Source organism: Ursus americanus, chromosome 12 (genome assembly GCF_024610735.1).
Source record: "Ursus americanus isolate L20-20 chromosome 12, mUrsAme1.1.p, whole genome shotgun sequence".
In the NCBI taxonomy this organism is placed as follows: domain Eukaryota; kingdom Metazoa; phylum Chordata; class Mammalia; order Carnivora; family Ursidae; genus Ursus; species Ursus americanus.
The window spans coordinates 71,208,859-71,223,571 of record NC_142138.1 but is presented as its reverse complement, the minus strand read 5'-3'; the positions used below and the strand labels follow the sequence as shown (position 1 = coordinate 71,223,571).

The 14,713-nt window shown below is 48.1% G+C and overlaps 3 protein-coding genes across 4 annotated transcripts in view; 1 reads left to right on the top strand and 2 right to left on the bottom strand.

The window, feature by feature from the left end:
• Positions 1-1,101: 1,101 nt before the first annotated feature.
• On the bottom strand, positions 1,102-4,259 carry OAZ3 (ornithine decarboxylase antizyme 3). The gene is given in 6 exon segments (XM_045790656.2): positions 1,102-1,330; positions 2,080-2,165; positions 2,681-2,856; positions 3,593-3,667; positions 3,669-3,729; positions 4,018-4,259. Coding segments are annotated over 6 exon segments (561 nt in total). The 5' UTR covers positions 4,038-4,259; the 3' UTR covers positions 1,102-1,187.
• Positions 4,260-7,364: 3,105 nt separating this feature from the next.
• Positions 7,365-11,512, top strand: MRPL9 (mitochondrial ribosomal protein L9). Its single transcript, XM_045790657.2, has 7 exons — positions 7,365-7,524; positions 7,698-7,854; positions 8,339-8,463; positions 8,680-8,730; positions 10,178-10,279; positions 10,790-10,873; positions 10,989-11,512. Exons 1-7 carry the CDS (start codon positions 7,408-7,410, stop codon positions 11,121-11,123), a joined length of 771 nt encoding a protein of 256 aa, XP_045646613.2. The 5' UTR covers positions 7,365-7,407; the 3' UTR covers positions 11,124-11,512.
• Positions 9,857-14,713, bottom strand: part of RIIAD1 (regulatory subunit of type II PKA R-subunit domain containing 1) — a 26,505-nt gene continuing 21,648 nt past the window's right edge. For both annotated transcript variants that reach the window (XM_087866296.1, XM_087866297.1), the window contains exon 5: positions 9,857-14,498. The gene's annotated coding sequence lies outside the window, so the exon portion shown is untranslated. The remainder of the gene's footprint in view (positions 14,499-14,713) is intronic.

Genomic DNA, 14,713 nt, shown 5'->3' with positions numbered 1-14,713 from the left:
GTTAATGACAAATGAACAGGGAGGGCGTTTTAAGGATCAGTAAGGTGAGCTGCAGAACTTAACTAGCGTATAAGGATACTTTACGCAGGGTTTTGAATCTAGGAATTAGGCCTACCCGTATACTTCATGGTGACTGTTTTCCCATAACCACAATTTTCAAAGTTTATTTTCTCAAAAAAAATCTCAGTACTGTTCAGCAGAAAGGCTCCAGTGAAGGAGCATCCCTGATGAGTAGCTTGTGGCGTCTTGGAAGAATCCATGAAGGACTGCCATTCCCCTGGCAAGGTTTCAGAACTTGGCTACAGTGAACCCACCCCTGAAGCAGGTTGGCCCTGGGGTTGGCACTGCTCAACAACCAGGTCATGAGGCCCACTAGTCACCAGGCTCCGTGGCCCCTTGGCAGTCACCCTTAAGTAGAGGGTCCCTGATACAGATCATTCATGGGACCTGGTGCTCAGGAAAATGAGTGGTGCCTCATTCCTGGCTGCAGTCTGTTACTGTGATTACAAGTCTCTCCCTTTAATGTGGCTTTTAAGTCACTTGTCAGTTAACATCCCAATCAGGTGGGCTCCTTACTCTTTCAACACAAACTCGTACTTTTCCTGCTGTGTGGAATGTCCTCTTCTATGCTTATTTCTTATTTTGTCTGTTGAAATCCTCCCCTTGAGCCAAAGCTGTGGGATCCAGGTACCTTCTTGGATTTCCTCCACATCCAAAGAAAAGGAATTAGTAGTTCTCTAATTTGAACTGAAGTATATGGATGAAAATCTCCCAACAAGGCTTAAGTCTTTCAGAATTCCATAGTGCCTGGTTTTTGCTCTTGGCAAGTGCTCGGTAAATAGTTAGGTTAAGTAAATGGCTTTGGGAGTAGGGGGGAAGGCAGAGGAACCTAAAGTCCTTGGCTCTCTTCCCTCTCTGGTGTAGGTACCTCTGATTTTTTCCATCATTAAATGTTTATCCTCCAGTGAATTCAGCTCTGTAAGGCTCCTGTTCCACTCCAGCCAACCCGCTTTCCCCCCAAGAAATAGTGAACACTTGAGGATTGCATAACCAACCCCGCCCCCCCCCAAGAAAAGTGAACACTTGAGGATTGCACTACCCTTTATTCCTAGGATGGAAGGTGTCCTGAATCACATCCTGGTTCCCATTTATCAAGGCTCCCAGCCCCTCAGTAGGAATAAGCATGTTCAGGGAGGCTCACTGGAGAGGTGGCCAAGGTCCCTTTCAAGGGGATACACCATAAAGATGACATTTTCCCAGGGAGGGAGGGCAGGGTGATCTGGTCTGACCAACTCAAAGCCCATGTAGCTGAAGGCCCGTAGCAGGGCACCTGTGAAAAGAGGGAAAAAATTAGAACACACTTTGAGGCTCTGTACCACTATTCCCCCAGCTTTGGCTTCTTTCACTGGGGAATAGCTGGGGGAAAGCCGAGTAGTGTAGGCATTAGGATGATGTATTGTGGACTAGCGGACTTAGACTCCAACCCTGGCTCTAACGTGTTAGAGCCTTTGTAACATTCTACAAGTTAACCTTTCTGAACTTCAGTTTTCTCATTTGTAAGATGGGGATCATAGAACCTTCCTCACGGAATCTAAGATTAAATGAGCTGATGTTTATGAAGCCCAACACAATGATGGTGTAGTAAGCTCTTGACCATTATCTGTCTTCTAACCAACAGAGTATGAGGGAAGAGGTGGTTTCTGCAACATGTGCTCCAAGCATCTGTTTAAATATATTCCTGTCCTCCTGGCCCTATGCTCAACCCCTTCACACTGTAGGTGCTTAATATGTTTGAGGTCCTTCCTGTCCCACCAGCTACAAGCCTTGAACGGTTCTGTGTTAATTTCACCAGTGCTGCTTCAGTCTGGCTTCTGACATCTACCTGCAGGGCCTTCCTCATAATCCCAGTGTAATTTGAATGCACAGAGTGCTCGGTGCCTTCATCTCCTTGGGGTAGGGGGACCTGAAATGCCTATGAGCACATTCTCTTCAAAAGAGGGGGGAGAGGGTCTCCTACAAAGGAAAAGTTGCTGTCAGCTGCTTCAGCACCATGGGCCAGGAAGGACAGCCGATCCCCACCTCTGTCATTCCGGTTGTTTTGGAAGTTTACAAACACGGAGTCCACATTGGTCTTCTCCTCCACATACTCCAGTGTTGCAGTCAAACTAGGGGTCAGAGAGAAGAATCATGGTTACTGTTTAGTGAACTAAAAATCCAGACCCCTCCTTGGAGTAGAAGAAACCTTATTGCTCCATTTTTCCTGACCTAAGCCAGGAAGTGAAAGTTGGATGAACTTGCATGGACTGATTTTTCTCTGAAGGCCACGGATTGCACACAGTAGGACTGACACTCAAAGGGGCGTGGGGAGAAGGAACTGCTCTATAAAGACAAACAGCTGGAAGGCACGTCTTATTACTGAACTATTTATGGATCCTCACAGCTGTGTTTCTGAATCTGAGTCCAGCAGCCTCCCATGGGCTGTGATGCCTTGAAGCCCAGATTCGGGCTCAGCTCCCAGGCGGGTTTGCATGCCAGTTCAGTGATGTGAAAGCATCTGGCCTCTGAATCAACCCTCACTGGTTAGCATACCCACTACCTGATTATGACATAAAAGAAGGAAACCCCCTGCCTCTTCCCCTCTCACCCCCCCTTCCCTGCTTTCCCATCTGGGCTCAGTCACCTTTCCCGGTTGCCTTGATCCAAGGCCCGATATGGGATATCCAGAAAGAGTCGATGGTCACAGAGAAGGCCGTGCCAATGGGCAGAGGTCTGGGGGGTGAGGCGGAAATGGAAGTCTAACTGCACTGGGTCCTGGTGGAGCAGGGGATCAGTAGCCAGCACCGTCAGGTTCCCAGCCTGGAAGAGGGGTAAAAGAGTAGTGGTCTTCTCATCTCGACCTCAGATCAGACCGCAGGCTGATTTGGCTCTGTCTGAGAAAGCTAATTGGGGGCTGACAGGGAGCCTGGGAGAACTGGAGCCAAAGTCTTACTCTATCCCTTAGTCCTAGGACCTAATTCTCTCTCAATTCCTCGATATCAATCTAGAAAGGAGTCGATGCAGTGGCATTATTACCGCCTGTTGACCTCACTTGAGAGGCGCACCAACCCTTCAGAAACTTCCATCAGAGAGCTTATTCTCTAAACAACACTGTGTCATTTGTTCACTGTCTCACTGATAACGCTCTTCCACTTTTTTCCATGATAGGGTTTTCTCTGATTCTCCTGTTTCTCATTTAAAATGCAGAGGTCACCCACAGGCGTGCTACTGCAGTAGGATACAGGGGCAAGTTGAGGAGTTCTGGTTTCCACTCCCTGCTTAGCATCTAGACAACTTTATGTCCCCGAAGTTTTACTACACTCTCCTATACCTTTTTTCCCCACCCCCTCTTCCCATTCTACTTTTCACACCAGCTCTGTGATCCTGACTTAATATCTCTGGGCCAGAACCCTTGTTCCTAAAGCAACCAGCTGTTCCACGTGAGCTCCAATGTCTACGATTTCTTTTCCAGCTAGCTGATGCCTCTTCTTCACGAGGTATCGCTGCAGCCAGCCAGAGGCTTCCCCGGCACAGCACCAGCACACAGGCCACTTACCGAGTATAATTCTTTAAGCTGGTCGTGGTCACCCTGCTCAGTGCTTCTGACCACCTGGAGGCTTGCTAGGGACTCAGGAGCACTGAAGGCAGGAACGGGGCCGGAGTGTCAAGTCCTCCCGTTCCTTGTAAGTGATGCTGGTTGGGAAAAGGGGCCCATATTAGTTTCCCTCTGTGTCTGAGAAGGGGAGAGGCTCATAACTTCCAGGTACATAAGGCAAGGCTCTGGCACTATCTTCTGTATCTTCTGTGAATCGGCCTGTTTCCATTCTCCCAGGCCAGCCAGATGGAAAATTGTTAAAGTTCCGTGCCAGCCTTCCACCCTCTTTTGCTATTCTCTCTTGCCACTTGGGAATTTCCTTCAAATTCTTTTATTTTTCCTGACAGTTTGTATAAACAACTACAAGTAGAGATGAAAACAAGTACCTTTTATAACAAGGCAGCATCTTCTCCCGGAGGGTGATCCGGTATTTGTAACAGTAAAGGTAATAGGCGTATGGTGACCAGATCGGGTAGAGGTAGTTCCGTGTTTTTCCCCTCTTGATATAAGAAAGGGAGAAGGCAGAGGGGCGCGACCTGTAACAAGGCAGTTTCTCAGTTCAGTGCCTCCCTGCGGCAAAGTGAGGTTCAGAGATGGGTAGCAGAGGTTCATACAGCCTGGTGTCATTGTGACCCGGTGGGCACTATGACATGGGCAAGGGGCCAGCCCTTATGTCACTTCAGGACCCCACTCTGTTGCTCCTTTACCCCACCCGCCCCCCTTAACTACAGCTCCTATTCATCTAGTATGTACCTTATGGCTGTACCAGTGATTAGAATACTTTAGCTTCTGTACTGATTAGTTAACAGCCCTGCCTGAGTACTTGTTGAGCGCACCCAACCTGGCCCCTTATTCTGGCATATGCACGCATGTGTGTGCGCACTCTTGGGTTACACACACACACATCCCACTGCAGCAACTAAATGGTTGGTATCTAACACTGTAGGCTTCCAAGGCCCTGATCTAATGTCTGACCTAATACTTTGGTTCCCGGTTCCTATCAAGTCAACTTTTATTATCATCCCTACCTTCAATAATCCAGGGGTGCAACACGTTGTTGAATTATCTCATTGCCTTGTAGGGTAGAAATTGCAAACAGCCTCCAGGAGCCAGGACAGCTAATGGAATTAGTGGAGCTGCTGGGTGAGGCTGTAGCAAAATGGAAAGCTCATACCCTGTCTAAAAGAAGCTGACAACAAGAAGTTGTAGAAATGCAGACTCAGTGGTCCCAGATCGTATGATTTTTCAACATAGAATAGAAAGATAGATTTTTTTGTGGGGCGCCTGGGTGGCGCAGTCGTTAAGTGTCCGCCTTCGGCTCTGGGCGTGATCCCGGCGTTCTGGGATCGAGCCCCACATCAGGCTCCTCCCCTGGGAGCCTGCTTCTTCCTCTCCCACTCCCCCTGCTTGTGTTCCCTCTCTCGCTGGCTGTCTCTGTCAAATAAATAAATAAATGAAATCTTAAAAAAAAAAAAAGATAGATTTTTGCGTTCAATTCCTCTAAAATTTTTAACTATTGGCTATTAACTCAAAAAATAAAATCTGTTGATGAAAAAAAGTCAACACTGTGAGCAAAATTTGATTCTGGGGCTACCAGTTTGACACCTCTGCATATTCATTCACTCAAACATTCAAAAAATATTGATTGAGAACCTACTGAATTCTAGGTGCTCGGGATACACCAGTAAACAAAGCAAAGAGCCCTGCTTAATGGAACTTAGCTTCCAACAGTGAGAAGACAGGGGCATCTGGGTGGCTCAGTCAGTGAAGTGCTCTGATTCTTGATTTCAGCTCAGGTCACGTAGCGTGTGTCTCCCCACTCAGTAGGAAGTCTGTATGTTTCCCTCTCCCCCTGCTTGTACTCTCTCTCTTTAATAAATAAATCTTTAACAATGAGAAGACAAACTACAAACATAATAAAATTTAGTATGTTAGATGATAACTGCTAGGGAGAAAAGAGGAGAAAGGAAGATCAGGAGTGTGAAGGGGGTAGGGCAGGCTAGAGAAATAAACAGGGTGATCCAAGCAGGCGTCACTGAAAAGTCGACATTTAATCAAAGACTTAAAGGTGGGAGAGTTAGCCAAGCCAACATCTGGGGGTAAGAGCATTCCATAGCTAAGCTACAGCCAGTGCAAAAGCCCTGAGGAGAAAGCGCCTGATGTTTTCAAGAAGCAGGGAGGCCGTGGTGTAAGCTATGAGGAAAGGAGGAGATCAAGTAAGAGAGTTAATGGGCCAGATTAGGGAGGACTTGTAGACAGCAGTATGGTCCTTTCCTTTTACTCTGAGTAAAGGGGGAAGTCACTGAGAAGTTTTGGGTAGAGGGATGACATGATCTGATGTACGTGTTTTAAAAGATCCTGAGTGTTGTGTTGTCAATAAACTGCAGAGCACTAAGGCAGATTTGCTAAGAAACTACTGCAGTGATCCAGGAGAAAGAGAGCGTCTTATTCCAGGCTGGAGCATCGGAGGTGGTGGGAAGTGGTTGGATCGTGGAAACAGTTTAAAGATAGAATCCCCAGGATTTCCTGGAGTCTGAGAGAAAGAAGGTGAGTCCAAGACCTGAAAGAACAGTTTCCATCAACTGCGAGGGGGAGGCTGCAGGTGAGGCAGTTTGAGGCCGGGTATACAGATGAGTTTAGCTCGAAGCATGTTGACTTCCAATGGTCCAATAGATACATAAGGAGACGTTGAGCGGCAGGATATTCAAGCCTGACGCTTTGGAGAAGTCTAGGATGGGGAAAGAACTTTGGAAATCACTGAGACCGAATGAGAGATCAAAGCAGGTGTGTACACTGAAAAGAGTCAAGATCCAAAGGCTGTCCTAGGGGCACACCAAGTCAAGTTCGGAGAAAAGGAGAAATCAGCAAAGCAAACTCTGAAGAAAAGTGGTGAAGCACGAAGAAACCCGACACAAAACTGTGTCCTGGCAGCCAAGTGAGGCAAGTGTAATCGGGAGGAGGGAGGACGTTCAGGGGTCGAATAACGGGATGCCTGGAGCACCTTCACACGCTCTCTGCCGCCGAACAGACCCTACTCATGCCATCTCTGTGGTCTTCTCTCCAGCCCCGAGACCCTCCACAGAGCAGTCTGGCCCCTGCTGCTGAGGGAGAAGACAAACGGGACAATGCACAGCGGACACCCCACAACCCTCACCGCACCTTGTGCTTTGTCCCCGACTTGTCTTCTGCTCCCCCAGCACTGCCATACTTCCCTTTTTCTGTGGCGTATCCCCCTTGTGATTTAGAATTCTTTAAATACTAGGTCAAATACCCCAGTTGTAAAGGTTAAGGGTAGGCCTCCTCCTGGGGCTGCCATAGTCTTCCAGGGGATCCCATCCCTCCGCCACTTTTAGGAAGATCTGAAGTAAGGAAAAGTGAGAGCAGCATCCCTCTCCCGTCAGCCTCCAGTTACCACAGAACGCCAGAGCTGCTAGAGAGAAACCAAATCCCCCAGTTTAAAGAGAAAGCGAAGCCAGGAGGGAGACGGTGTCTTTTCCAGTTCATGCCACGATCTGTCAATAACCATGGGCCTGCCTGCCCGGAGAAGACACAGGGAGCAGGGAGTAGGGGAAAACGCTGAATCACGGCTCATCGCCTCAGCTTTTGAGGTTCCCGGCGACCGCCAGGCGGCGAGACCACCGTCCAGCGCGGGCCGGGTCTGCCCCTCGGCTTCGCCAGCCAGAGTGGCGGCGGCTCAGGCGCGCCGCGGGCAGCCGCTGGGGCCTTTCCTGCGCCGGCGCCGGGGGCCTCCTCCGCTGTCCCTCGGCGCTGGGAACATGGCGGCGGCCGCGGCGAGAGTCCTGCTGCGAGGAACCGTGCGGGGGCTGCTGCTCCCCCGACTCGCAGGGGGCACCCCCGGCCCGGAGCGCGACTTCAGCCTCTCTCACTATCGGGTGAGGGCCAGCTCTGAGTTCTGAGGGTCCTCGCCTCTGGTGGGGCTTCTTACGGCCGAGTAGTGTTTCGGGGGGGGCCGCGGCCTGGGAGTGGCGGGCTGTCCGTGTGCCGCCGGCTGAGGGCGGCAGGGGGTTCTCGGGAGACTCGCTCACCCTCGCTCCCCGGCTGCCAGGGCACGGTCATCGTGGAGCGCTGGTGGAAGGTGCCGCTGGCCGGAGAGGGCCGGAGGCCGCGCCTACACCGGCGACACCGGGTCTACAAGCTGGTAGAGGACACGAAACACGGGCCCAAAAGCAACCTGGAGCTCATCCTCACGCAGTCGGTGGAAGGTGAGGCCTGGCGAAGATACTTCCTGTCTTAGGCTGGCTCTGTTTGGCATCACCTTTTTCCTGCCGTCCCCCCTTAGCTGTTTTCCGTCCTTTCTCTACTTTGTAGAAATGAACTGCTCTGTATTTAAGAAGAAGCCATAGAAAGTACGATGACTGTGCCCTTGCCTATCTGCATAGAGAAAGGAACATGAATGCAGCAACATCAGTGACAGTGCGTGGAGGGAAAAGGAGGCGTAACAGCATGTGCTACAGTTACTGAAATCCTGTGATGGCACAACTCTCACTTTGTACAGGAATACTAAATTTCTCAATCAGGCCCAAAGAAACTAATTAGAAGTCTTTAAGTGTTGTTCTTAGTGAATATTAACGTTTCTTCTAGGAGGAATAAGCGCTGTGAGAGAGTAATAGGCGCGTCTTTCTTTGATCATCTCCTCCTCTTTAGGTACTCCTAGTAGTCTGATCCACTGTCTGTTCTCATTGGCAGGACTTGGAGTCCGGGGTGACCTGGTCTCAGTGAAGAAATCTTTGGGCCGGAATCAACTACTGCCTCAAGGTCTGGCTGTGTATGCATCCCCTGAAAATAAGAAACTGTTTGAGGAGGAGAAACTGGTGAGTGCAAAGGAAGGCAGAGGGACTTGGAGGAATAAAAACCTTAAGATTTCTTCTAGCAACTTCCTTTCCTTTGCTATCTAACTTAAAAATGAGATAGGGATTAGAAGAACAGGAATCCAGAAACTCAGCTTATATCTAGCATAGTAAGTTCGATATTTATAATGGACCCATTTTTCTTTTCCTATTTTTTTTCATCTTTACTTTCTTTTGTAGCTGAGACAAGAAGGAAAATTAGAGAAGATCCAGACTAAGGCAGGTGAGATGGTGAGTAAAAACACAGAAAGTTGTTACTTATTTGTCACCTAAGGAGTCATCAATTTCTTCCTGAGAGGCTTCTTGATTTCTTTGAAATCTCCTGATTGCAGAGACAAGTGTAGAAGAAAGGGGAAATGTTTGGCTGCCATAACTGGTATTGAGACCTCCTGGAAGATCCTTACTTGTTGGGTGAAGTTCCTTAGCTTATTGAGGAAGGCCTCAACCTGATTACCAGGGGACCCATGGAAAAGTGTGAGATGAGGGCTCTGCCTCCATGGATATTTACAGACAAGTTGCAGAGAACATAGACACATGAGAACGTGATCAGTAACCTCAAGTCAGTAGATTATTATAAGAATGACATGGACCAAAAAGGATTAGGGTGATTGGAGAGGGCTTTTCTTCAGACGGGATTGAATTGGGCCTTGTGGGATTAGTAGGCTTTGGATAGACCAGGAGGGTGGGAAAGGTATTAAGGGACAAAAAGTATAGGTAGTTCAGGCATGTGCTTCACATGGAAAGTAGACCAGTCTAGCAAAACCAGAGGACTTATATAGGGTAATATTACAAAACATGGCTGGAAAGGAGGTTGGGGTGAGATTTGTAATACATTTTGAATCCTCAGCTAATGAATTTATACTTCATTCTGTAAGTAGGGAGAAATTGTTAATAGGGTAGGGGTAGGATTGAAGAGCCAGAAGTATTGGGTTAAAATGGTCTATGAAAGTCATTCTATCCTGGGGCTCCTGGGTGGTTCAGTTGGTTAAGCATCTTGACTCTTGATTTTCTCTTCGGTCATGATTTCAGGGTTGTTAAATCGAGCCCCATGTCAGGCTCTGTGCTGAGCGTGGAACCTGCTTAAGATTCTCTCTCTCCGGGGCACCCGGTTGGCTCAGTCACTAAGTGTCTGCCTTTGCCTCAGGGCGTGATCCCAGGGTCCTGGGATCGAGCCCCGCATCGGGCTTCCTGCTCCACTGGGAGCCTGCTTCTTCCTCTCCCACTGCTTGTGTTCCCTCTCTCGCTGGCTATCTCTCTGTCAAATAAATAAATAAAATCTTAAAAAAAAAATTGTAAAAAAAAATAAAGATTCTTTCTCTCCTTATGCCCCTCCCCAATTGTGCATGTGCTAGCTCTCAAAAAAAAAAAAAAAAGTCTGTCCTGAGATATACCATTGATCCCCATTGATAAGTGTAACTTTGACATGGCCTGTTTCTCCGCCTTGGTTAGGAACAACAAGGTATAGGTGACCTCCTCCTCCAAAGTTTCACTAAAACATCTTTCTACAAAATTAGCCTTGAGACAATAAGAATGCTCTCTTTCCCAGTCATCTCACCTGTATGCTTTTGAGGCAGAAATTGTGCCCTTTTCCTGAGCTCAGACCTTGTGCCTCTTGCTAACGTGTTTCTCCTCCTTTGATTGCAATTCTGACCTATGTCCTGTGTATAACTCCTATCAGACAGTGAAATTTCTGAGAAGCTGTCACCTGGAGGTGGGGATGAAGAACAACGTCAAATGGGAGCTAAACCCTGAAATAGTTGCCCGCCATTTCTTCAGAAATGTGAGTGTTCCCAAATACCGCTGTACCTCTGAGGGTAGAAGCTGCCCTGGGAGGGAGGCCCAGGCTCGATCCCATCGTTAGGAAGGAGTGTGATCAGCAGCTGGCGTTAGGGAAAGCGTTGCTGGTTGCAGGGGCTGTGGGAGGGAAATGACTAAGGACTAGGGGCGGTCAGAATTTGAAGACTGATAGGAAAAGATGGTGGTATTACTTATTTCTTCTCCAGCTAGGGAAAACCTAGGAAATGTGACTCACTGGGGAGTTTGTACTTCTGTGGATGCAGTAATTTTGGTCTCAAGACCTGTTTCTCTTTGGTGAATGCTCCTCCGTTTCTGAGAAACTAGGATTGAGTTTCTCTGCCACTGTCTATGGAGGTCTGTGTCCTCCCGTGGGAACAGTCAGGGTCAGCTCCTCAGTTTTATTCATTCCTGTACAGGAAATTCCAGAACCTTCGAGGTTGCCTACGGTTGCATCAATGTAAACAGAGCTCCTTTTGGCTGTCACTTTTTGCAGCTTGGCGTTGTGGTCGCCCCACATGCATTAAAGTTACCAGAAGAGCCCATTACGCGGTGGGGCGAGTACTGGTGCGAGGTGACGGTGAGTGTTTCATGTACTGTCTCCTTTTTCTGGCTGGGTGAAAAGGTGGGCTTGGGTGGTAGTAGGTCTTATTTGCCCAGCTGACCTCTGAGGATTCCTGTCGTTTTGTGTACAGGTAAATGGACTTGACACGGTGAGGGTACCTATGTCTGTGGTGAACTTTGAGAGGCCCAGAACCAAAAGATACAAGTACTGGTTAGCCCAGCAAGCCGCCAAGGGAATGGCCCCCACCAGCTCCCAGACGATCTGAACCTTCTCTCCCTCAGAAGCAGAAGAGCAGAATCAGAGGAGCAGCGGAGCACCAATGGGCCAGCACCCCGATACCACTCCCAGCTCTGACCAAGTAATGGAGTTCTAGAGAGCACGTGGGGACGTGGGCCTGAACTGCACAGCCACGTTGAATCCTGCGTGTCTCCCGCCTCCGACTTTGCTTCTTACCGCATCTGGCCTTACGGGGCCGTCCTGCTCACGGGGTACCAGGCTGTAGATAAGCTGCATATTAACAGATGTAAACAGTCTAGATCATATTTAGCCTGGAATTTGCTGGAACAAATGGAAGAGCTAGCCACACTGGTCTCATTCTCATACAAACTGAACATTTATATCTCAAGAGGAAATAAAGAGGTTGTGCTGTTTTTATTTTTTGTTTTTTTTATGACGGTGATACGGTGTGCACTGCAGTTATTTTTATGCAGTTGTGATTTAATACGCACCTTTGTGTTTACATTTCTCTCAACTACAAATGGTGCTGTGTATGGTCTTTAAGAGTTTGTGTGCATGTTGTGATAAATTTTAACTTTTTAATTTTCAAAATTTTCTGATTGTAGCATACATGAGACACCATGTTATGTTCGTCTCAGCTGTACGGCATAGTGATTGGGTAATTCTGTACGTTCTGCTGGGCTTACCCAAGTATGGCTGCCATGTGCCACCATGCAGTGCTGTTGTTACGATATCACTGACTATAGAGCTTGTGTTCTTTTTAGATGTTGTTTACCAGGCTTGAGTAGACTGGGGATAGGACCTCCAAGTAGGTTGTTCTTTTGAGCTACTGGGGTTTGGTGCTAAAAAGGAAGAAGAGCATTTGCAGGCTACAGCCCGTGGGTGCTGTGGGCATAGTACTTAACAAGCTGATATGGCTTTGGTCTTAAGAGTTATTTTTGTTAGGTATATTGATAAAGTCATGAGTATGAATAAGCATAATGGATGCTACTTTTCTAAAGGGATCCAAATAAGGCCTAAGGGTATAATTGTTGGGAGAAAATGGAGCTGAGATGAAAGAAATTTAAGGAGAACTTCTCTTTTATTTCTATAACCAGCCCCTGAAATTACGATAAAGATGGTATCTTGGTTTCTAGACCAGGGTTATGATATAGGGCTAGTCATTGGGTAATTATGGAATAGGTATCTTGATGGGGGATAAGAGAAGTAGATAGTTCTGCATAAATTCAAGGTCAGTGAGTGGAAAAAAGACCAACTATTGACAAATTAATTATGCTAGTCACTCAAATATAATGTGAGGTCACTCAGTTTAGGAAGGGAAAGGGGCCATTGACTCTACTGTCCTTACCAGAAGCTCAGAGAGACTTGTTTCTATCATAGTGTTTGAGCTCATCTACCATCTGAGTCAGTTAAGTAACTTTCATTCACGTGAGGCCGTCCCAACTAACAGCGGTCTGTCATCACTTGCACTGATAGCTGTGGCCAGCCTCACACTTGCCAGACTTCATAACTCAAGTCTGCCACTGGTGGTGTTATTTCAGTGATCTCCAGCCCTACTAATATGAGGAAGAGCTCATTCAACACCGCATCTTCTCACACCACCGCCAGTAGCACCGTGAAGCTCTCTGAAATTGCCTGCGCAACAGGCACCACGTGCCGCACAGCTCCTCTCCAGCGCATTTCAGTGCTCACTTGTCACAGTGTTAGTTCCTGGCAAAACAGACTGAACTAGAAATGTGTGTGCAGGAAGCTGATGGTGGGGGGAGTCCACTGAATCAACTCCTGTGGGAGAGGCAAGGAAGCAGGACTGGGGAGAGGCGGAGGTCGAGCTGAGTGGTCTCAACAAAGACCTTCGTCGGTCCCTCAGGCTCAAGTTAGGATAGCTGTACAGAAATGTGTAACCTATTGAGGCAAGTGGCCAGACGTACATACCCCCACATGGACCAGGAAAGGGCCATGTGCTTGGGTGAGGTGACTGACTTTAGGCAAAGGCAGTTCCCGGGGGGACTCAGATGAGAGCCATCAGCATTCTCAGTAGCTTGGGAAAGGAGTGCTTCAGTCCTGGAGCGGGAAATCAGTGGCAGTCTCCACTGCAGTCCACCTTTTGTGCTCTTCAGATCCATTTACTTCATAAATTCTAGAATGATCCCTTCAGGATTCTCATGGGCCCCTTTTCCTGGGAAAACTAATAGAGGAAGGTCTGGGACGGCTCACAGCCCCTGTTGCTATAGCTTGTCCCGTCTGCAGTGGGTGTTTATCCTCTCCCCGCTCTACTCCCCATCCAGATTCTTGCCCACACCCCCTCAGCTTGTACTTCTGGTCCAAACAGGTTAACCTGATAACGTACGTCATCATCATGCCCTTCGCAGGCCATGACTGCATCTGTCCATTTATCATCAAAATCGATGCATGTGTCAAAACACCGTGGAATATGCCGTCTGTAGACCCCAAGGAGTTTTACCAGGCAGTCTGTTCTCTTCTTAGTAGTGAGGTGGGAGACGTAAAATTTCTCCCTTACTTTGGAGGGAATGTCCCGGCACAGTCCCGACCACCACTGGACCTCCAAACACATCACTGAGTATTTGCAGGTTTATGTTCCACCAGTCTCTAACGTACTTGCCACTTCCTGCTTGTCCTGTACGACGACCATGATGTCGTCAGCGTGGTAATGTGACACTTTGTGCAGTGCCTAGATGGAGGGTTTACATGGTCCCGCTGTGGGACTGTAAATACATAGTACTGCTCACCCCCCTAGTGAAAGCGAATTTTTCATGATCCTCCTTTCTTACAGAGATGGAAAGGAATATCTTGCTCAGATTAATGGCTGCCTATCGTGTACCTGAGACTGTTAATCTGCTCTAGCAAAGACCTGCACTTAGCACAGCAGATTCCTTGTTGCAAATTACCTGTTGGTTGAGATTGCCATAATCCACTGTCAGTCTCCAGGAACTGTCTGGTTTTACCAGGGAGCAGAGTGACTCAAATGGCCTTAGGATGGGACCACCATCCCTGCATCCTTTAGGTCTTCAAGAGGGCCACTGATGTGATAGTTTTATTATCGTGGCCTGAGATGGTGGCAGCAGCTTCAAGAGCTTCATGCTGGTCTTCTCCACCATGAGAGCTCTTACCCTGTTGTGGTTACTGTAGTTCGGCCAACTAGCAAATATGTCCATCTCGGTTACCATTAAGGACCAGTGAAGAGGACCACTAGGTGGATCTGTGAACCCAGCAGGACCACTGAGAGCCAGACCTGGTCTGGAGTACGTTTGTCACCCGGTCCCCATACACTGCCGCTCTAACAGGGCCACGATGATGCTTTAGATCTGTGGACATCGGTATCCGATAGGACCCTGTTTCATAGTTCTTCAAATGGTCGAATATTCCTCTTTTTCCGGTGTGTATTCTGCAAACAAATGGTCATGAGTCCCTATGGGAGAAGACTGGGGGGATTACTACCTTACACACTTGTCGTGCTGTTTCAAGGTCCCTTCTCCTAGGGGCCTAGCCTCTTTTTTTTTTTTTTAAAGACTTTATTTATTTGATAGAGATAGAGACAGCCAGCGAGAGAGGGAACACAAGCAGGGGGAGAGGGAGAGGAAGAAGCAGGCTCATAGCGGA